Source organism: Filicampus tigris, chromosome 7, assembly GCF_054856515.1.
Source record: "Filicampus tigris isolate MCC_2025a chromosome 7, RoL_Ftig_1.0, whole genome shotgun sequence".
Lineage (NCBI taxonomy): Eukaryota > Metazoa > Chordata > Actinopteri > Syngnathiformes > Syngnathidae > Filicampus > Filicampus tigris.
In genome coordinates, this window is record NC_141223.1 from 8,842,121 (window position 1) to 8,866,823 (window position 24,703).

A 24,703-nucleotide genomic window follows, 5' to 3' on the forward strand; every position below is an offset into this window, starting at 1 on the left:
TCCTGTCGTCTTGAAGCTTCCAGCCAGGAATGTACGTTGTCTTAGTAAAGTGGAGCAAGCAGCAACAGGTCCACCTCCTGAGAGTTTGAGGGTAGTGCTCTGCTAACCGTTTGAGACAAAGAAGAGGCATTTCCATTAACAAACAGACAATCTCTGTTTCATGGGAAAGGAGAAGCGTAGCTGAATTTCTACTAAGTTTATTTAGAGGTATCCAGTTGAATCGAGGTCACACTGACAGGATTGAGCTAGCAACAGGTCAACCATGACGACTTTGCATTTGCTGGACAATTGGAAGAAGGTAATTATCACCTTTAGACTAGAAGACTGTGTTAGGACCACATGAAACTTCCATGGTCCCCCCCCCACCTCCCTTTTTTTCCTGGTTCATTATTGCATGAAGTAGTTTGACTTATGGGACCCTTTATACCTGTTTTATGATTTACTGTCAAGGCTGAATCAACAGAATATTGGGTCTGTCTGGAGAGGAAATATGTTGATGTTACAGCAGGGTTTCGTTATCTCGAGGGCAGAGAATATTAGATACATTCTTTCCTACCCTGCTGCATATCATTTTAGGCACGCAAATACAGTACTTCCAATCCCTGTTTGTATGAATCATGTCTTTTCTTGACTTGAGTTTCAACCACAAATCACAAAAACAAACGTTTTCTCACATAAAATCAGTCCTAAACAGAATCAGACCACTTAACAAGTACTAGAAAGGATTATTAATGGCCACTTTTTCTACGCTGACATTATGGAAATATAGTGATGGCGCAAAAGGGATTTTTGTGTAGTTTCAGTTTTGGGGTGTTTTCATAGTAGCTTGGAGTCAAAATAGCAGGCCAAAATGTCTGCTTTCCAATGTGTGACCTAGCACAAGGGGATTTAAATGAGTCGACGTGTTACCTCCTTAGTGGCCAAAAGAACATGCAGCTAAATACTCTCTACCATATGGAGCGTGAGTGTGTGTGTGTCCTGTCAGCATGAATCACAGCTTAAGAGGTGAAGCAAGAAGTACGAATCACTTCAGCAACAGCAATGGGACATGTGAAGGAAGCTTAAAAACATGTACAGTTACTATTCTTGGTTCTCTTTTTATACTTACTGCAAAAAAAAGAAAAAATAGAATTAAAAATAATAGAATAAAAGATCCAGCCGCGGCTCTCATTCTCGCGTGCTCTTTATTTCAAACAATAATCACATCACTTTAGACTTTGGACATATCTGCTCTAAAGCGACCACAAACACTAGACTAGATTATCTTATTCCAGTGTCGCTTTGCTGCTGGAAGAATGCGTCCGTCAGCAACAAAAAACACAAAACAAAAACAAAACTAAATGCGTCGACTGATTTTTGTGGTTGACACAACCGAGTTGGTCGAATTTTTTTCCCTGCCCTCATCACATCAGGACCAGATTCAGTAAAGGATTGTGTGGTTTTTTTGTGTGTGTTGCTAACCGGTAAAAGCAGAGCAAACAGATCATGTCAAATTCACAAAGCATGTGGAAAGGGTGAAATGCTTCACTAACTGTGCTGAGAATGTGTCTTAGTGCGCCGGTGGTATTTGCGCCTATTTAGATGAGGCAATATGCATATATTTGGTTGAGAAATAGCCCACCTCTGTGCAAATGATCTTCATTGATAAACAATGTCGAATTCACTAACTTCAACGCTGATAGCCACACCAGTTTGAGTGAAGAAAATAACGTCAGCATACGGAATGGGTTCGCATCGGGATAGTCTAAAACGCTTACTCTAAAAAACGTTATGAAAATTCACATGCATCTCTAAGTATGCCCACATTAATCTCTGAAAATCTCCAAACGATCGCACCAATATTTGGGATTTTATTGACATTAAATGAGTGAATGACTATACGTAATGTTGTCTTGTTGCCACTCACTACATCTTAATGTCGCTCAATGAGGAAAACGCTTATGTCCATAAACTACAATATAAAGAGGCAATCATTTTGATATTATCAGAGATTTGTGTGGGCATGTGTAGAGATGTGCGTGTGGATTTTGGCGACCTCTGTTAATAGTTTTCTGACAGTTCTGTTTGCACTGCTTTGGTCAGGAGCCCAAACTCGCATTCTGAAAATATGCTAAATGCATGTGTGGTAACCCGGTGCAAATCACACTCAGCTGTCGAATTTTGTGGGTGTGTTTGTGCTACTATATCATTAACAAAATATCCTTGTGAATAACACGTTAAGAGGGAGCAAACTGCGGGTGTAAATGAAATGCAGTTGAAGGTGCTATCAGCGGCCGCAGTTCAATATTTGTGGAGTCAGTGTTTTGTAATCATTTCACCCCCAAAAAATGAAACCTACCGGTAATGCTATTCCATTTGAACTTATTTTAGAGGAAAGGATAGTCCAGGAAGGAACATGATTTTTATTCTCAATCTCAGTTAAATTACACTTCTGGAATAAGTGAAAAACATGTGATTTCCAACCTGAGTCACCCTTCCAAAAGTTTTCTTTTTTCTTATTATTCTCTGGACAAAAAACATTTAATGAAAAAGACAACTTTCATTTCCTCACTCAGGATATTCATGCGAGTCAGGGAGTTGCAGACATCTCGATGGACATGGACCGCCTGAACAGGAATGCGCCAGAGAGCGGCGCACAAGCCCGCCAGGTGTTAAAGGTGAGAGTGTGTTTGGGGCATGTGTCAGAGAGATAAATATAGGTGTGAGTTTAGAGCGTAAAAAAGTAATAAAAAGAAGAATATTCTTTGATTGCAGTATTGCACATGTGTCTTCATTCATACACGGGCTCTCTATTCTCTCTATTCCTAGTCTAACTGAATTAATACCGGTACCCCGAATGGCCAGCCAATCAGAGCAGCTAAGGACATTTTGTAAAACGTGAATCTTCCAATAGAGTCAGTGATTAATTGAAGACAGAAACAGAATGTGTCATTTCCTATTCCTCACACGTGTTGTTTTTCTTCATGGGTGAAGTGAGTGTGGCTGACAGAGAGGAGATTAGACTTTAATGATTCCTCTTGAAAGGATTACGCATAGGACAGTTAATTAATTCTCACTTAAGTCATTTCTTATTTAATTTGACACAATACACTTAATTAATAGAAGATGTGATTAGAAGTGATTAGAGGGGGAGGAGTTGTGTCCGTCATGATTAAATTTCAGTGTCATGCATTGAAATCAGATCTCAGAATAGGACTAATGTCCCGAACTCAGGTTTTACGACACATTTCTGACAAAATTAACTCATCGGTGACAATAGTGCTCCTATGAATCTCTTTTTAAAATCGTGCGTAGAGATTTTGAACTGTTTAGATGATGAGTTTTGAATGGGTCCAAGCAGAGTGTTAACCTCAATTCAATGTATAACAAACATAATACATGGCATGATATATGATTGGATTTGAGTTCATATGATCATGCAAATGTAATGTTATTTGCTCACACACACACACGGTACGAGGCTGAGGTCCAGTGGTTGGACACCCCAACTGAATAGTGCGCACTATTCAGTTGTACTCATAAGATAATGCCAAGTGTGCCACATGGGAGCAGCAGCACTCCGTGGAAGGAACAATAATAACTGCATTCCTGTTGTCCCACCACTCCCCCAACCCCAACCCGTGTCACTAGCTGCTTTTATTTAATTGCGTGCTCCTTTTGTGTCTACTGCATCAAATTACAGGACGTATATTGCATTGTATATGTATGCAGAAATTAGATATTAATGATGATGCTCTAGCTGATGTACCACTGAGATATGGTATACGTTAAAAATTTTAAAGGGGAAATAATTCATTCATCTTAAAAATGACCTTTAAACTAAACTAAAACCTAGTAAGTACAATTATGAATAGGTTATCGAGTTTTCTCGTTTGGTCTTCCTCAACAGAGCACTCCACTGGATCTGATCGAGACTGGAAAGGGACTGAAGTTCCAGGCTGAGCGCCCACATCTAGTCAGCCTAGGTAGTGGACGTCTGAGTGTTGCCATCACTCTGCTGCCTCTGCCTGAGGGTGAGTGTTTTGGTCTACCTTGCCTTTATCGTGTAAATTTCCTCCCTTACACAACACTCCAGTCATTTACGTTGGGGTGGCATGCTCGTTTTCACCTCACTGTCTTCTTACATTCAGTGTTTGCTGGCAGGTTTCTGCATGTGTAACCTTTTGGCCTTGTCTGCTTTTCACTATAATACCTCTGCTGTATGTCTCTTTGTCCGCACCTGTTTTTCTTTTATGTGTCTGTGTCTGTGTCTATTCAGGCTGGTACACAGGGTGTGTTTCTTGACACATAGCAGTGACATTTTATGAGGCCATAAGGCCAAAGCCCTACAATATTACTCTTCTCTATTTTGGTTTCGCTGCAAAATAAAAAGCCATTCTCCTTAAAGTGAGCATGTGAGCATTGAGTCTCCGGCAGGAGCACTATCCAACACCTACTCCAGGGACTCCAAAAAGGGTGGGTACTCTGAACTGTTGTTTGGTGCATAAGCACAAACAATAGTCAGGGCTTGTCCCCCCCCCCCCCCATTGGTGAACCCCAATGTACAGGCACCAAGATGGGTGACAATAAGTATGCCCATAGCTACTTGGCACCTCTCTCCATGGGCAACTCCAGAGTGGAAAAGAGTCCAACCCCTCTCAAGAGGACTGGCATCAGAGCCAAGACGGTGTCCTCTCAGTATTACAGACAGTACTGCAGGAGATTTACAGACTGTAGCTTGACATTTCTGACCTCCAGTGACAGTTATTGTCTGTTTTGATTTGCTCTAGAGGAGTGTGGGAGGGTGTGAGGCCATAGGGAAGGTGTAGCAAAGCTGTCAAGATTGTAAAAGTGCCCCCTTGTTAAACATGTCAAAGTGCATATATACGGTATATCCGCAGCCGTTATACTGTGATGTATCTGTAGCTGGTACTATAATAAGCCGAATGCACATGGCCAAGCATGTCAATACTTTACAAAATAGTTTGGCTATTGAGTTACATGCTTAAAATTCAAAGTCAAGATTCATCACATTCGGTATGCTACCGGAACATTCTTCCACATCAACCTTCACTCAATGCTGCCTTCTTCCCCACAGGCCGCACAACTGTAGGTCATGGTCCCATGGACATCAACATCCAAGGCCCCGGGGTGGAAGCTCAACATTGCTACATAGAAAATAGGTCAGGGGTCATCATGTTACACCCCTGCGGGAACCTGTGTGCTGTTGATGGACTCCAAGTGACACAACCGATCCGCTTGTCACAAGGTAAGATTCCACTCTAACGTAAGGTGCTACGAAGCCGGCCATCTAGTCAGGTTTTGCATGACTTTTTTCCTGGATCACTGCCCTGTATGTAAGGCACCAATGTTGGAAGGAGGGTTTGAATGTGACCTGCAAATTTGCGAGCTTCTGACTAGACTTCAGGGCCGATAGCGATCATTAGTAGTCAAGGAGGCCGATAACCGAGATTCGGAGCCGATATTCATTTTTGGTAAAAGGGAAAATATTGGCATCCAAATCTAAGGAAAATTTACTCTTAACTTTGTTGCAATGTCTTTAAGCATGTTTATTGAACACTTTTTCAGTTTAGCATAATGTTGATTTTTTAAAAATTGTTATTTCAATAGTTTTCTGACAATATACATCTATGTTATAAAGTTCTAACAAAAAGTTCAGGGAGCACCCGGAGTTGTCAGCATGTCTTAAAAAGAATACATGAAAACTTAAACAATAGCTCCATGTAATTTTCTATGGTAAATGAAAATTTCAAAATGACAGAAATGTTAAACTTTCACATGTCTTTGTTTTGATTTTCACAGTTTTAAATTGATTTATTATCGGCCAGCAGAGTTTTAAAAAAGGCTGATGCCGATATTCGTCAAAAAGCCAAATATCGGAGCCAGTAATCGGCCCGGCCGATAATCGGTCCATCCCTACTTCTGACGGTCTTGTTAAAAAAAAAGTGCAGCTAATAGAGGCAGAAAAAAGTAAAGAGTATAACATGACCAGCAGTAGTAGACTAACTACTGACTTACAGTACAGTACATTTTTAAAATTTGTATAGATTTTACAGTTAATCAACGTTTAGGTGACGGCCTTTGTCGGTGTCAGCATACTAATGTTTTCACGAATAAGAGAGAAAGGCAAACATAGTTTCACCTTAGACGTGAAACATTTTTAGACACTGACATCAGAGCTCAGTGCATTTCAAACGCAAGTAGTCACTCATTACTCACTCTCTTTGCAGGGTGTGGATTTGCCCGTGATCCTGTACAAATATTCCCCCTCACAAAAGCTTTCTTGTCATTATTGTATTTTCTCCTTTTTCAACTGATATTTAGTCACTAGCGAGATGTGGCTAAAAGAACAATTCAGCGATCAGCGTAACTTTCACCCTGGTCCCTGACAAAGTGAGGAAAAAAATGCTACTTCTACTGCTTCTACAGAAGTGTTTAGGCTCACTGACACTGCCCGAATCAAAACTTGTGCTATGGGGGAAGGAGTGTCAGGAGGTACAGTATTTTATGTTATTGGTATGGTTGCGTCATGCAGCACAGGATGTAAAATCAGACATTGACGATTATTGGTTACTCAATATTGTGATGAGTACTTAGTGTAAAACACTCACACAAAGCATTTCTGGCTTTTGGCTTCAGTGAAGGTGTAAAGAGCAATTCTTTTTTCTGGCCAAATCTCACACTATTGGAAGTTTTTATTTTCTTCTTTACTTTGCATATGAACATTTATGCATCATTATAACCAACACATCACGGTCCAACACATTGCTAATAATATAGAGACATCAGATCGGTCTCTGGAATCTGGGACATTCTTCCAATGCACTGAAACTGGGTGCTATACTCAAGAGGGCAAGTTTACAATGGATGAACTACTACAGTGATAAGGAATGAAAATATTATACATGTTCATGTTACAGGGCTACTACCCAGTAAGAGAGCCAAAATTCAGTACCTAATTCTTCTTCATCTTCTCCCAGTGTTGGCTGGTGATTTACTAAGAAAGGCCAAAACTGACTGGAGAACAAATATTACAGTATCTATTTTTTGACAAGGCACGTATTATTAGTATTATGTGATCTGTGTACTGTATGTGTGTACTGTTAATTTTGAGGCATACTGCCGAATGCCCATTTTAAATGATAATGTCAATGTAATACTTTACTGGGTAAACAATGTTGTATTTATATGTTAACAACAAATACAACTAATAAACAGAACAAAACGTTTGGAAATATGTGTTTGCTGAATTGATTTGCTTTGCTTCTTGTCCAGTTGGATTTGTACAGTTAAAAAGCATTTTTTATTTCCCTTATGATACCCCATTTGTAAGGGACAGGCATTTGTGGGATGAGTAGCGCAATTTAGTATGTGCGTTGTATTCATTTAAATCAGGGGTGCTCAAGTCCGGTTCTCGAGAGCACCTATCCAGCGTGTTTTAGAGGTCTCCCTTGTTCAACACTCCTGATCCAAATGATCATCTCATAAGCAAACTTTGCAGAAGCCTGATAATGATCCTGATCATTTCAATCAGGTGTCATGTCTAAAACAGACTAGACAAACTTCAAAATAAGGTTACAATTGATACTCCAAAAAGTAGGTTGAAGTTCAAATAACTTATAAATATCCTACCTTTCATTTAACAAATTAAGGACAGTGCTGTGTTGCATACACCAAGTGGTTTACAACAATAACTAAATCAGTGTTGACATCACTCATGTTGATTTTACATCTCGTTCATACATTTCCCGAGTGAAACTGAAAAGCAATTTGGTACATGCATTTCGTTTATGGTCGTACAAATATTAATGATGAAACAAAATACAGTATAACTGAAAAGTAGGTTGCTATGCTTTTTTTTCAAGAGGAGACAGTCTCCTCTTGTGGGGTCTCCTCTTGTGGTGCCCCCCCTCCGACCCCCACCCCCCCCCCCACCCGTCCTCTCGTCTCCCGCCCACCGGTATCCTCCTCTTGCTCCTCCCTCTGCTCCTCCCCTGACAACCCGGCGGCTCTCTCGAGTCTGTGCGGACTCAGGGAGTGCTGAAAGCTGGCACTTAGTCACAGGAGCTCCTCTTGGATGAGAAAACGTTTTCCTGCCCATTGGACTAAAAGAAGATAGGAACTTTGAAGCGTGTCAAACTGACGGTGTGTTGTGCCCACGCAAGCACCAGTGGGTAAACTCGGCGCGTAACAAGTGAACAGGAAAACAGCTGCGGTTGGGATCTGCTCCGATATCTGCAGCATATTGGTCAATAGTTTTTTTTTTAGTGGGATTATCATAACAAAAGGACGTGAGGACAAAGCCCATAAACACTGCTGTTGTTGCGTAAATTATTCGCACTAAATCAGAAGACACGTGCTTTTTTTTTTATTGAAAATTTGCAGAGGTAATGAACACAGCGGAGAGAGAGAACGCTTACAGCCATTGGACCTAAAGTACGTAAGTGGAGTTGTTTCGTTTGCTGTAGTCTATATTTCTCCGATGCAGTGTCAGAAATCTGTATGTTGTTGATTTGGAGAATGCTGTACTTCCAGTAATTTGTCTCTGTATAGTATGGATACAGCTATGAAAACTACACTTTTGAAATTGAAACTTTCATATTTTAAAACCTGCTGTAAAATTAATATCTCCCTGACAGTTTCAGACGAAAGTTAGCGCAATTACAATTTTCATTCCGACGCTCCTAAACAGGAACCCATTCAAGAATTGTACCAGTTTTGTCAGTGTTCAGTTTGGTCCAAAAATATAACTGCACGCTTAAAAGCACACGTTCTTTCACTTTCTTTTATTTTTTTTTTAAATCCATTGTGTTGTTGTATGAAGGCAGTCATAAATATTGTATCATTGTCCAAATCCATCCATCCATCCATCCATCCATCCATCTATCCAATTTTTTAAACCACTTATCGTGTTCAGGGTTCTCAGGTCACTAGTTGTAGGGCACATACAGAGACAGACAACCATTCACTTTCAAATTTACAGTCACTGTTTGGGGACTGAAACCACCCTCACTGCACCGAAATCATGTAAACCTACCACTTCTACATTAGTGACTCAAAATACATTTACAGTTGAAATGTTCCATTTTGTTATTCAGAGTGCCACAAAATAGGTTTGCTGGAGTACACTTCGGCCACTCTGATTAAAGACACAGAAGTAGCCAGAGCGTCAATCAGGACGGATACAAACTGGACAAGTAAGATGTGAGGGTGGTGGGTTGACGGGGGATTTTCATTCATCATTACTGTACCGTGGCTACAACTCAAGTTGCTAAGTTGTGAACTCTTTTCTGAAGTTGGTGGTTGTTTAGCGGAGCCACTGTAGCTAATGTTTACAGTAGTCTCGCTAGCCACAACAACAACTCACGAGTGCTGCCATAAAGTCATAGAAAGGGGTGCACACTCTGCCTTCCACTCTGAGGTGGTGTTAGGATTTCAGAGTGAATTTTTGAACGCACCCCAATTTGTGTGGATAAAGTTACCCCATAATTGCCTATATTAATAGCATATACCACAAATATACCACAAACTATGATACTTAAAGCGGAAGTCAACCCCTAAATTTTCTTGACAAGAGTATGTTCTATGCAGCTCCACTAATCTAAACACGACATTCTGATTAATATTGCGTTTGTGGAATATGAGTTAAGCAGTAAAATCCAGAGCTGGACACTTTACTAAAAATTGAGAGTCATCCGTTTGCAGCGTGGATACCCTTCCTTCATCCATCATTCGGCTTTTTTTCCATGGGGAAAAAAATAGTGCCCGTCCATAGGCCGGTCTGCCTCTAATTTTAAACGGCCGTCCGTCGGCGAGTCCTACTAAACTTTCACTAGCCCCCCGCCCCGCTGAATGATATTTGAACAGAAATAGTGACTCACTGCACTTTGGAAGCCTGTTCACAGCCTGGTCCTTCATTCAAATCTCACTCATATCAAACAAAAATGGGTGGATTTTGATTCTTAACTCATAGTCCAGAAATGCAATATTAATCAGAATGCATGTACTCTTAAAAATGCAGTAGCCTACTGTGCAGTACATTAAAGAGCTTATGGCAAACCACACATCTCTCACTAGTGTCTGCTTTGCTTACTTTGTGTAGTCAAGTCTCTGCCTCCCACTCTCCACTTCTGTACTTCCGATAATGTGTTACAAAAATAAGACACAAAACTAAATTCCTCGCCAAGCTTTGAAAGCAACAGGCCTGAACTGTAACTTCAGAACTGTTCTTGCCAATCTTTTACCGTGTCATGGAAAATCATGAGTAGGCAGGACAGGCGGAAAACCCCTTTCTGGGGTCTACGTGCTGAAAAAAAAAAATCAGCATATGGGTGAAATCATGATTACCGAACCACGAGTGTACAGGCTTTGACTGTAGGCCTAACTGTGTATGTATGAAGACAGAAAGAAAATCCAACAAATCAACTGAAACTGTTGCTGGCCTTAAAGTTTTGATGACTAAAGCTATGTAATATGGTGCACTATACTGAAAAATTGCAAGTTGCCTGGTGGGATACATTGTGGATATCTAGTTGTATTGTAATCAAAATTCTTACTAGATAACAAGCTTCCTTTTTACTTGATTGATGTCATGTAATAGAAGCCCATCTGTGTGTTCATAATATTGATTTGTCTTTAATTCTTCTTCTTCCGGTGCCTGTACTAGTGTTGTGTTTCTTCATCGATAAAACCCAATCAAACAACAGTGCATGTATCAATTTGGTCTGAATTACTAATTACAGATGCTTGTTCATACTTTTCCCATCGCATCCCCGATACTGCACTTGTTGAATAGCCATGTTATGCTTTTGTTGCGATGTATGAAACAGTAATGTCCACATTTAGTTTCAACTCAGCAATTGCACTCACAGACACATTTCAATTTCCCTCCAGTCCAAAACAAGTTTGAAAAAAAAAACTTGGTCTGTGTAAATGCACCATTTACACCAGCTCAAACATTACCCCCACATGTATGCAAGTTCTGTTTATAGACAGTCAGCACGCACAGGTCCAGTTTTGCAGACACCTCCCCACCACCACCTACTGACATAAGCAGACCTCACTGTCTCTGTCTACTGTTACATTGCTATTCCTGGTTGCCACTGTGACCCAACCAGGCCTTGTGACAGAAGTAGAAACAAGCTTCACTTTTAATGATTGTGGCTTCTGAAAGCCTTTTTTGAGGTTCATACTTTATGGAAGCTGTGAAGTGTTTTTTTTTAATTTTTTTTAATCCAAGCTAAACTGGAGCAATGTGGTCGAAAAAGTGGCATTTAAGGTGTATTCGAACATAAATACTGAAAATTATTACAATTTCTTGAATTGTCTAATTGGAGAAATTTGTGAAACTAACTGATTGATTTAGCGGCAGATCATCAAATGGATTTTGAGATCGTAAGTGCACTTTTAGCTGAACATGTTATGAAATGATCTTGTGACCCACATGGGGTAAATACATCAAGGTAAACTGTGCTGCTGAATCACCCCAGCCCACTTGTAGAAATAAAATTGATGGACTGTTGTCATGGTTTCTATGAATGGAACTGCATCCATTTACCTTCAGGTGCATGTTTACCATCGGGGGATTGGCTTTAGTTGTGACAAAAGGAAGCGGGAGCTTTGTGGGGGGGGGGGGGGTGATCAGGGGACATCTGTTCAGACCACTGACCGAGTGATTGCGAGGTGTCAACTAGACAATTCTGGTCACTATGATGTAAGTGTTGTTCACAAGATGCTGTCATTCATTAGCTAAGTGCAGTCCTCCCGCCGTGCACAAAAGCCACCAAGTGGTACAGTATTGGTTCAGATATCCAATTTTCTATTAACAAAAAAAAAACATGCACATTTTTTAAAAAGGAGTTGCGCCGTACCATTTTACACACCATATCGTTGTTATATGAACTAGTTTAACAGAATGGTAAGGTGGTCTGGTACTACTGTGAAATTTGGAAATGGGATTCAAACATGTAACCACCGCCAATAACTTTCTTTCTTTTCTCGCTTTAATGTGTTTTATTCGAACTTCTACTCTCATGAATAGAGAGTCAAACACCAACCCGCCCTTTGCACTGCCGTCTTCTTCTGGTATTTGAGCATGTGTTGGATGGCCCCCGGCTTGTTGAAAAACACCCATTGATTAACTGGGGGGCTTGACTTCTTGACCTTTGTCTAGCCTCCATAACCGAAGTGTTCCAACTGTCAACCAAAGTTATGGCCTCCCCATTGTGCAACTTCTCTGCCACTTGAGCGACATCCCATGCTGGCGGTTTAAAGACTTCATTGTAGTAAACCAGGAATTTTTAAATTCACCTACTACATACCGCAACCATATTTGAATATGTTGGGTCACCCAGTTCAACCGCTAGTATCCATGATCATGTTTTTTGGTCATGACCCACAGCTTGCGTGACTATAAGTGAAAATGGGAATGTAGATCAACCGGTACGTGGAGAGTCATTATGACAAAATGCAGAGTCTGGATCACCGCAGATGCTGCTCCAGTCCCAGTTAGCTCATCACTGCACTTAATGGATGAAACATTGACTCAACCCACATTCCCTTTAGACCTTTTTAACAAAGCCCTGCATGGTTAGGTGACATACAGAATGCATCTTGTACATGACCGTGGCCAGTTTAGCATTAGCAGGACTTGGACAATCCACATGAGGTGACTGCCGTAGAAGATGCTTACAAAAAGGATCGCTTACAGAAAGGGAGCGCGCTGGCCTCGGATGAAAATTTTTTACAGCATGTGACAGGCAGCATGGTGCAGAGGGAATAACTTGTGACCGCAGTCATGGCCTGACCACAAGGCACAGAGACATCTTACAAAGCCCTATAGTCTGCAATGACCTGCATGGTTTAATGTAACAACATCTTTATGTAATATTGCATACGCATATAACACTGCGACGAACCTCCTGACTTAGCCGTGAGCTCATTGTACTAGAATCTGAAGCTCTCCATTGCTAACCACCTCTGCTTCCTCACATCTAATCTTTCAAGCAAATATTCTAGAGGCTAAGCCGACGTGCTGGAAAGATTGGTCCAGTGGTTGGAGCACAGAGACGTTATTTGAGAAATGATGGAAACTGTGGTCCAGAGACACATTCCCGCTGCTTCTTTTAATGCCACGTAGAGCTCTTGGCATAAGGTGGCCTAAACGCTCATATGCCTTTGTGGCCCCAAAGGAATACTTCCTCCTATTAATCTTGTCAGCTTTGACTTTCAGTTAATGGTTTAGTTTTTTTTATTAGCAGTGTTGAATCCATTCTATTATCGTAATTGGTCAATTATTAATCCAAATACAATGGTATTATTTCTTTCAATCACCACTTTTGCATAATCAATAGAGAAAGAAGTATAATGGAATCACATGTCCTATTTGAAAATCCGAAATGGTTTCTTTACACGGGTAGTGCTGAACTATAAGAAAAAGGTTGGACTGAAGTGAAATACTACACATACAGTCAATTAATCATACAGAACCAACATCTTTTAAATTGTGTTTGTTATTACCAATAGACAAACAGCAAAATGTTTCATAGTGATTGTTTGGTAGCTGTTACAGAATGCGTGATTAAAAATTTTGATTGACAGTCAATTGACTGACAATGACTGTGTGCATATGGTAAAACAAACCACAAAGTGGGTAGCAATACAACTCAGTCCACAAAGATGACAGACATGGCCCAAACGTTCTACACAAAACACGATGTATTTTGGCCACAATCTTTCTGTAGTTTTTCAACAAATTCTAACGACATTTGGTGTTTGGGTACATAATTAATCACCAATCATTATTTTCGTTAAAGAACGTCCTCTTAAATTCCCATCTGAAGCGTCCCTCAAAGGCAAACAGAGCACATTTTTATTTTGCTGGCTGCCGTGTTCTATATATGGGTAATGGGTATTCACCTTGACTCAATCAACCTTGTGTGTTCTGTAATACACTTAGATGGTCCTGCTGTTTTATTAGAGTGGGGTTGTACTGTCCTTGTGGGAGGATCGACCCTTGCTGCAACAATTTTGCTCTACATGTGTGCTTAGTCCTTGAGATCTGCCAAGTGGAAACCTCTGACTTATTTGATGGAAGAATTTTGCTTTGGTTGGTTCACATGAACAGAGTCTGTGGAACGTCGTGGTGTTGAAAGATGCTCCTCAAAGTTATCCAGCATGCACTCGCTGCAATGAAGGCTGGGGAGATTAGATGAATCATTTGCTCATGAGTGCTGAGGACGACATTGCTCTCCACCACACTGGTCAGGCAACTCATTTAATTACTGGGTAGGATCTTATTGCATGGCACGCACATCTCCAGTCATCCTCCACTCTGTGATGCCAATCCCAACAGTGCATGTCCAATGTGATATTACTTTATGCAGTGTAATTATTAAAATGGCAGTGTGTCAAATTTCCTGTTGGAAAGTGCTGGGAGAGAATTTGTTGATTAGACAGATTTCATTTTGTACCACAGCTCGTTTTGCTGAGCTCAGCTTTTGAGAGGACTAAGCCTGAGACATTCACAAACTGCCTGACAACACAAACGCTTTAAGTGTGCATGTGTATTTAGCTATTTACTTGGGATTTTATGCCTTTTTTTTTTTGCCACACTTATTCCAAATGACATACCAGCCTTGACAGTGTGTTAAGAAAACACAAGAGAAGAATATACCGTAGAATGATTATTACATTGGCATCTAATTACACCTTTGTCATTTATATTTAAGTGGTGGCCTCTTGTGTTTGTCTTATACTAGACGTTAACCTATTTTTATACTTGTATGACAATGCTAAAACATTGCCTGAACCATTAATAAAGATTTTACAGTGGCCATAGTCTGATCTTTTAATAGTAAGGCCCAAATGTCATAAATATTGGCTGAATGACATACAGTATTTTCAATTGGAATGTGTCAAAAGCCAACCAAGAAAAAACAGGAAAAAACATTTGGAACTCCGTCCTATACATACTCTATTTTCCATATAATCTTCAGATTTTTTTCACTGTATTTTTTCATATGAAGTCAAAATACCATACAGCCCCTTAAATTTACGACATATATTTGTTATTTCTAATGGAAAAATGGTTTTGGACTAAAATAAATCCAAGGCAGACCAGAACAGATTTCATTTGACCTTCTCCGAATTTATTCAGTCGATCCATTTCCAAATCTTAAGAAATATTTCAAAGCAATTTTATGTCTCTGGGTGGTAAAGTTTACCTCCGTCCGGACATCTTTGACACAAATTCCTTTCAGCCATAAAATTAAAAGTAGGTGTGTATTTTGAGGTGAGGTGAGGGTTAAGGTTCACGAGCTGCTTGGTCTGCCAATGGCATGTCTGACTTTTGTCTGTGCTGAAGATAAGGAGTGAACCACCCACAGTTTGTGTGCATTCTGCCATCCGACGGCTGAACAGACGCTGTTTTTATCATCTTAACGGCTGCCATAACCTTGAAACAGATTCCTGCCTCATATCCTTCGATTAGAAGTATTTTTATGTTCGCAAATGTGAAAAAACGACTTGATTAATTCGTCTGTTTCCTGTTCATCTTTCCATCGAGCGCCGCCATTAAATGGTCAGTGTCTTCAAAATGAACCACCGCACTTTCACTGTCGACATTTGTTTGAGTGCTCTATAATGAAGAACTCTCGATGATTGATGTCCCTCCCTTGAGTGTGCTACATGGTTCGCAACTCACTAGACACCATCTCATTATAGTCAGATCAGTTATGTGATGCTCCCCATCACTGAGGGAGAATCCATGATGACATGATGATGGATGTTCGTCTGCTTCCTAACAGCAGTATTGACGAGCGTTAATTGGCAGCCGGAGACTGCCAATAATTGAGCTTATTGTTAGCGTTGGGAGCTGAACTCAACACACTCTTCTTTTGTCCGATTTTTTTTTAAAACACCTTTAAACCTGCATAATGGGTGTAGCATGACTTGTATATGAGTTAAATAACTCCAAGCGTGTGGTGTATTAAGTGTAGAAAATATATGAACATATCTTTAATGTTGCAATTGTGCTTTACAATCATGAGGAATTGCACTCGTCATACTAGAAGTTGGGTTGAGTATTTTGCCACTCAGAATAATGACAGTTTTGGATAAAACTTATTTGATCTCTTAGTATACGTGTACATAATGAGGTGTCCTGTTGTCAACATCTAAGTTTATAAGTACTACCTGAGGCCACCTGAATATGTCCATCTTTCACAATGGGACATTTTTCATGTACACCACAATACACAGTTGATGTGTAAAATATCACTGGCATCGAGCCAAAACCTTGTACCTGCAAAATAGTCACTTTTCAGGAGAGCCCAAAAATGGCAAGTTTCAACTAGCATTGCATTGTGAAAGAGAGCAAGCCATTTTCAACACTTTAGATTGGTCAATAATATGTAAAAGTAGCACCCATGCATGTGGACTGACCAACAGTATAGATTGTTGGCAAAAAAAAAAAAACGTATGAGGTTTTGGCCCGACGCCAGCGATATAGAACACCATTAGCTATCATCCTATTTTTTTTTTTTTTCTTTTACATTTTCGCAGAAGCAATTCCACCTCGCTAAGATTGCTACCCACTGCTGGATCATGATGATTCTCTCCAACCTTTTGGGATTCACAGTTCCAATAGTGTTTTTTGCACACAAAATTCAAAGTAGATACTACATTTGATTGCTATTATAATCACATATTATTATGTTGTTCTGTCTTCTTGTTTTTATGTAGTAGTACAATTCTAAAAAACATGATCTGTCAAATATGAACCAAAAAGCCAGAGAAAAGAAATGACATTTCAAAAATGTCCAGTGTAACGTGCGGCTCAAGTGTGACGGAGAGTCTCTTTTCCCCATCTGTTGACATGGATCCCACCTTTGCTGCAACCGGAAGTCCTTTCACCTCGCAATCATTGCAGCGTAATGGAGCTATATTGAGAAAGCAATAAACAAGCTTATCTCGTGGTGATTGTGGACCATGATTGGACTGAATTAGTCATGTGCGTCATGTCTGACATTTCAAACATAGATTGTGTAGCCATGGGGATGAATAGGCACGAGTTGGCCAATGTAGTTTTAGGCAGGCCTGATGAGGTTGACACATAAACGCTGTTATTAGCAATACTGTACCGTAGAAGTACTTGCTTTTAATCGTGATATGTGTCGATAGTGGACATGGTATGCATCTGTGCAATGATTTTGACAACTTGGAGAATGCAATAGTATTTAAGAAGTTATTTGTCATCCGTCTGCAGCTTGGGTACCCTTCCTAGTCCCTCGGTGTATATTCATTGTCAGAAATCAGAAAACAGTGAAAGGTCTATAAAAAACATTGACAATCATAACGGTGATAGTAGGGCAGTTATAGAGACTGCCATTGCCTCCTAACCCAAAATTACCTCAAGGCTACTTACATTTACTGAAACTAAAGTACTTCTGAAATTGCATCTTATCTTTCTAATTGGGTGAATTAGCTGTAGGAGAGGTTTGTTGTGGTGAGGGGCATCAGATAGCTTCAGCTTTGTAAACCAGCGGGATTTTGTTAGGGAGCAGTCAGAGGATGTTTCTGTTTCAGTTTTTTTTATTTTTTTAAATAGGAATTAAAAATTCAGCGTATATGCCTTAGGCAGCTTCTGTTCTTTCAGAAGAGTTTTGAAAATAACAGACATGATGCAGTCATCTGAGTATCGACTGCCTTCTGTCCTTTCTTTGATAAAAACAGCTTCTCCCCAATCAAATCAAAATGAATTTAGTCCTCACTTTTACAGAGTGCTAATTGAATCTCTGCCTATCTGTTTTTATGTTTTGTGGGAATAATGGTGTTTAAGTGTGGCCAGATTTTCCATTATATCTTTCTACATTTAAATGTTCCTTCCTACGTGTGTCTTACTTTTGCAGTTAAATGCAGTGTGTGAATATTATTTTCTGCATTTATTTTTTATACTTTATTCATTTCTATGCATTTGGCATGTTGCAATCTGTTGAGTTTGAATAAATACGTAATGTTCTAAAATATATAGTTTTTATTCTTCATTCAGCTAATTTAAAGGGGAAGTCAACCCAAACATATTTTTTTATAATATGCAGGTCCACTAGTTGAAACACAGCATTCTGATTAATATTGCGCTTGTGGAATATGAGTTAAGCAACAAAATCCACCCATTTTTCTCCAGGGGCGGCCATTTAGTCACTTGTGTCGACAGAAAACGACCAATCAAAGCTCAGCTTAAGAAAACAGGTGAACCACGATTGGTCGTTATCTGAGCCCTGAGCAACTGTGATGTCATTTTCAGTCAACAGAAGTGACAAAATGGCAGCCCCCAGAGATGGCTAAAAGTGGGTGCATTTTGTTGTTTAACTCATATTCCACAAACATAATATTAATCAGAATGCTGTGTTTAGATTAGTGGGTCTGCATAGAACATATTCTGGAAAAAAATGTGTCAAAAATATGTCATATACTGAGCAGTTACTCTTTGGAAGAAGTAATTTTTAACTATAAGTAATTAGTTATTGTGTGTGTATAATATACTGTACATATTTAGCATATTTTGCCTTGATTTCTTAACGTTCAATGTCTTTGTGGACTTAAATTAAGTGAATTCCAATGACATGTGCGCTCTTTTACAGGCTGTATGCTGTGTTTTGGTCAGTCAGCCTTTTTTCGCTTCAACCACCCCGAAGAAGCCTTAAGGATGAAGAGCATGATGCCTCCGGGAGGCAGCGTCTCCACAGGGGACTACAGACAATATGCAGGTATGATATGCCAATTACAAATTTCTCCCTATTACCATGACTCAATGGCCATTTGGATGATCGACTGGCATTCTGTGTAAGGGTATAGCATTGACCAAGGAAGAAATCATTCAACTTTGGTCAGGATGTGTACAGCTCTCATACATGATATTACATGGCAGCACAGTAGTGGGTTAGCACGTCTGCCTCACAGAGGTTCTGGGTACATACTTCCGTTCAAGCCGTGCTATGTTGTCAGTATGTCTACCCTGTCCAGAGTGTACAAGGCTGGTGACAAGCTGTGCAGCGTCTTCCTTCCATTTGCATGGGACTGTTTGTGATTAGAAACACATTGGTTCTTTGTTTCATCAATCATGAGGCCTCAAAGAGTCTTTCGCTCCTGAACATTCACGCAATTTAGCTTTGGTTTGTAGAGATGAACACCGTTTCTTCACACATGTAAACTGAACGGCCTATTCTTGAATAGGCTAGTTTGTTGCAAAGACCAACAGTTGAGGAGGATGGTAGTTAAAAGTTTTACAGGTGACTGTTTGTCTAGCAGTAAACCTCTAGCCTCTAGTTTCCTTTTTAATAGGTTGTTGGTTACACGGCAGCACAAGGGGGTCTGCTGCTCAGGCTAACAATAATGGGCTTGTATAAATTTCAAAAGATTATTTTGTCCTCATTTTAGTGTTCCATTTTATATGGAGCCTTTTTAACTGGAAGTTCAAAAAGGCGGTCGGCGGAGAGCGCCTGTAAAATTTAAACAAAGTCATTTTCATTATTGTGGCGAAACGTTTGAAAATGTTTTCATTTGTGGCTGCCTGTAGTTCTGTTACCGCTTGTTAATGTTGTCCTTGAAAAGGCAGTAGCTGTCAAACTCTGACGCTAGAAAGGCGCTCAGCTCCGACCTGGTGCCAGAGGTTACACCACGCTTGTTTTATGTGCCTCTCATTCCTCTGCATCTCCAGGCAAACTTTTCAGCTACTTGCGTGTTTGCATTCAGAGCGCTCCAGCTGGTAACCACGTCACTTGAAGCAAATCTTTTCTTAGCTATCTCCGCTATCGGGGCCTTGTCTCAGCGTCTTGTTATGTCCCTTCATTTGACAGTGGTTGCCACTGTGGTGTAAGTATAGCACACGTGCAGGGTGCTTGGTGTGGACTTCCTGATCCAGTAATGAAAGCCTTCCGTTGTTTAGAGAAGCACCATTTTTCCTTAATTATACATTCCTAGGTTGCATCGAGATGAAGGCATAGCGTACCACTCCCAGGATAATCCTAGCATATCTTCTGTCTGTTTATAAATAAATTACGGAAATTACATCTGTTTACGAATATGTTGGCCACAACTATTAGAGAAGGGCAAGCCCAGAAAACTATTTTAACTTGATTGTTATCAGACAGTAGACTTGGGGGAATGAATAGATTGGTTGTGTGACTGCACTGGCACATTTGGATGAGTTTGGTTTGAAGGGTAAAGATTAATTCCTTAACTATTGTGATTCATCTTAACCGCTCCTTTATAAGTAAAGTAAATTAAAGAATCCCAAGTGCACCAGACAAGTCTTTTAGAGAGTCCCCATGGATGTTTGATTTTTTTACATAGGCTGAATTATAATGTTGTGTTCCCAAGACAAAGACAACAAATATATATAAAATAATTTGTTTTTTTTGGTACAAAATAAATCATCAAAAATCAGTATACATGAGTACAAGCAAAGTCACATTGTTTGCCAGTACATAGGGGTTGTGAAAAAGATGTACTTACATTCTAATACAGTAATATCCAATGTTACAAATGTCTACATAATCTGATTTTAAAAACATTTGTTGAATTTCTGTCCCTTTATTATTTAAAAACATTCTTTATTATTTAAAAACATTTGACAGTGAAGAAAATGCACAAACAAATTATGATTCAGTTCCTATTTTGGAGCCTTGTAGTCCAATTAGAATGAAATCGAATTACCAAATGAAATAAAAATAATCAATATCACACATCACAGGGCACATACAGAGCATACTTTCTTGATGTTTTTTTTTTGGTGACACTAATGAACATATTGTAGAACACGGCAACACTTGGCCAGCATGTTGCAGTAAGCATACTGCACAGGGTGCAATGCGTTGCACAATATATTTAATTTAAAGTTATAAGGATGTTAATACTAACATGTGTGTTTGTGTTACCAGTAATACCCTTAAATCAATTTCTCAAATGGATTGGTGCAGCAAACTATTTTGCGAAATCCTGTAAAGAAGCGGGCAGTGTGTGTTCAGGATTGTGATCAGGCTTTCTTTTTGGTTCCAGACAAGAATCTCCTGTAGCCCTTAGGAAAGTATTTTGTCGCTGGAAAGTTGTTCTTTTAAAATAAAACTCTGCTGTGTATGCAGACGTTTTCACATATTTTTGGGCTGAGTGATTCATTACTGGGAAAACAGGAAACTGGCTGTGGTCTTCACTTTTGTTAAAAAAGGAACAACAATCACAATGCAGTAGACACATTCAAGGTCTCCCCAGGCCTCTGTAGTATGTCCCACTTTGTTGAAAAATTTACAAAAAAATAAAAGAAAGTGTTCCAATTGCACTTCGTGGGTTTGCAAGGGCATTTTTTTCTCTTCAGTGAGAGAATCTAATCCAATTGGAAAGTACTGTATAATTCTTAGTTTGAATGCCATAACAATGTGATAAGTGATGTGATACCCAGTGAACTCACCTGTGAAATCCATGCATTATATAAGATTAAACTTCACCCCATTCATTTTCTGCACTAATACACTCTGTAATTATGGTAACACTTAGCTTGTTTTGATTGACAAAGCTGTGCCACGTCACCTTTCTCACCCAATGAGCTGCACCAGTTTTGTCGTTCTTAATGGACATTTCCTGTTCCTCTGTGTCAGGCTAGCAGGTGGCTTTGCGGCTATGTGTTTATAATCTAGGCTGGTGTTACCATATCTTTTTACAAAAAACTATTTATAAACCTCCACTTCTATTCTGCTGTCTGCCATCTAGCCTGCGCACTTATTGCTTTTCGATTTTGAGTTTCCTCGCTTTTTAGGAAATCATTCTTTAATCAATTGCTTTTTAAAACAGCGTTTTTGAATATGATATGGCTCAATTGCATGGTGTAATAGCACATTTGTCTGACAGCCAAGAGACGCCGGTTCAAATCTCTGTTTGTGTGTTTTTGCCATGCTTGCACGTGTATGTAACCTGCATCTTGCCTGAAGTCAGCAGGGATAAACTCCAGTAACCTGTTGTGACCCTAATGAGGACGTGTAGAAAATGGACTGCTGGATGATAGAATAATATAGAATAACTACTGTAAATCTTACTGGTTTCAAAGGGAAATTCAATCAGACAGTTATGGTTTCACTTTCAGCATGCCACCACGACATTGCATTGTTGTCCTCTCCTAATGAATTCTTCAGAAGGAAATAAAAAAGAACTGCCAGCCAATAAAATTGAAATTGATACAAATGTTTTGCAATCCTCATTTTTAGTTCCATACCAGGAAAAAAAAAACATTTTCCATCCCTGTATCCACATTTACTCTAATATTCCACCACATTGGATCAATAAGGTCTGTGATCTCCAACTTTGCAGTTCAGGCACAAGTCATAGCACACAGTGTAATTCTTGTCATCTTCGTGCTCTTAATTTTGTTAATTTGGCGTATCTGATTTAAAAAGAAATGTAAAACTGTATGTACAGTACTTTATACTGTTTTCAGTTCTCATTTTCTACAATATAATTCACACCACAAGAACATGTCTAATATGTTCTTGTACAAAAGTAGTACTGTACTGTACAGGAGGTTCTTGGCTTACGACGGTACACACACAATGAACAATACTTAGATCCTGCGGCACAAGAAAGAAAGATGAGCTACTGCCATATTTACTGTTGGCCTGACCCCCGTATTTCATTTGAAAATGAATACTCAACTCAACTTTATTAATGTATTATGCATTATTAATGTTCAAACTAAGTTCATGAAAAACAAATATTAAGTTGTATAATTTATTTTTAATAATGAATTATTTATTTATTTATTTTACACCGATGGCATGAATTTCTCTTTGCCTGTTTTATATACCTGTAAATGGAGAGCGTTTGGAGTGGGAGGGCAGTTATTTGTGTTAATTTTACTTAAAGAATAAATAGAATTATAATTGTGGGTGAATTAAATAATATTTTCATGGCCTTAAAAACAGAAACGGACGAATGAAGAAGATGGGGTCAATAACTGTCAAACACAATACTGTATATAGACAACAACAAAACAGACTGCATAACGTGTACAGTTAAGTCCACGTCTGCAGAGCCGGAAACGAGGAAGGTAAACCTTCAATATAAAAGAATAAAATGAACGCATTAATAGTATAATTCTCGATAATTCCGATCATGCGTAACACTACAGCCATTTAATAGTTTTCGCGTTAGTACCTGCTGAGAGGGTAGATTATTCCATAGTGTGTTTTTCATGTGGAAATGAGATTCGGTTAAATATATGGGAGAATGTTTGGACCGGAATACGACTTCACTTTCCTAACTTGACAGCTAGTGGCGCCACAACCATCACCGGTGACTATGGCAGCACCCTCGATCACTTAAAAAAAAACAAAAAAAACCCAAGTACCGGTAAACTACAGCCTTCGTCAGTGTGCGCGTCCTCCGGGCTGAGTCACAGCTGGTCTGCCACTGGCACCCGGAGGATGTACCCGTCAGTTTGTCAAAGTGCAAATGGACAGCGCGAAAGGCTGACCAGCTTTAATTCAGTCACGTGAGTAGTCTTCTCCCGAAAAAAAGACGTATCACTTCAGACGTTTTTTACAGTTTTTTTTCTCCTCACAGCAAAACCGAAGCCGATATCTTGCGATCTTCACATTAACGAAGTGAATCTAGCATTCGTAGTGTGAGTACAGTGCGGGTATATTGGTCACTTAGTGCGTAATTGCCAGATTCCCTAATGAAGTTACAGTTAGGAATGCTGCCCTTCAGCTCCCACGACCATGACATCACTTCACGAGCTTCCCCCTAGCGAAGGGCTGCTTTTATTTTGTCCCCCTCCCGAGTCTCTCTTTTTCTGCTTCTGCACCCCTTGCTGTGTGCTAACGACGACGTGACATAGCGTCCATGCAGGGGTCTGAGTATAAATGTGTTATTGTAACACGTGCATACATAATCATCATTTAAACACTGTAATACAACCTGCTTCGATTCAACTGTGATGACTGTAATTGATCTTAAAGAAAAGATAAGGGTAGCACACAGGAAGCTACTCCCTTCCCTGCGGTGCCAGAACAAGCTAATGCATTATTTGTGGAGCTTCTATATTTTAGAACAATATTTCTTTCTGCGATACTGTGTGTCTGACACAATCGTGAAACGGAATTTATCATTTGTTATGCATTTCTACCTTATCCTTATGATTTCTCATGTCTCCAGAAATGTCACACTACCTCATGTTGTTATTACCCTTTAGAATGAAATATTTTTACAAAAAAAATTGACTATTTCAAATGTTCTTACTCAACCACAGAATCCTTTTATTTTTTATGCTATTTAAATGGAAAGTCAACTGAAATGAATTTGTTTATTTATTACAATAATATGTTTTATGCAGCCCCAATCATCTAAACACTGTATTCTGCTTTAATAACGTGTTTGTGGAATATGAATAAGCAGCAATATCCACTCATTCTTATCCATCTCAGTGAGCTGCCATTTTGCCACGTAATCATCATGCCATGTTTAGACTAGTGGGGATAGAACATAGAACATATTGTAAATAATTTTATTGAGTTGACTTCCCTTTTAAAGTGCAACTACTACCACCATGAATTTAGAAATATACAGCAACCAAGGCAGGCACTCGAGTCAATTCAATGTAGGTGGCGCACAGTGTGTAGCCGCTGCACTGCCTGGAATGTATGCACTTCATTCAATG

At 39.5% G+C, this 24,703-nt stretch overlaps 1 protein-coding gene across 13 annotated transcripts in view; it reads left to right on the forward strand.

Moving 5' to 3' along the window:
- The window catches only part of phldb1b (pleckstrin homology-like domain, family B, member 1b), a 67,317-nt gene that overhangs the window by 12,060 nt on the left and 30,554 nt on the right, over positions 1-24,703 (forward strand). For 7 of the 13 annotated variants that reach the window (XM_086036453.1, XM_086036457.1, XM_086036455.1 and 4 more), the window contains exons 3-6: positions 2,556-2,657; positions 3,890-4,013; positions 5,078-5,248; positions 18,642-18,767. In XM_086036453.1, coding sequence (XP_085892579.1) covers positions 2,556-2,657; positions 3,890-4,013; positions 5,078-5,248; positions 18,642-18,767 — 523 coding nt within the window. Of the gene's footprint in view, positions 1-15; positions 299-2,555; positions 2,658-3,889; positions 4,014-5,077; positions 5,249-8,041; positions 8,441-18,641; positions 18,768-23,324; positions 23,537-24,703 lie in introns of those variants that run through there. The other 6 variants (XM_086036454.1, XM_086036459.1, XM_086036464.1 and 3 more) reach the window with 4 other exon arrangements.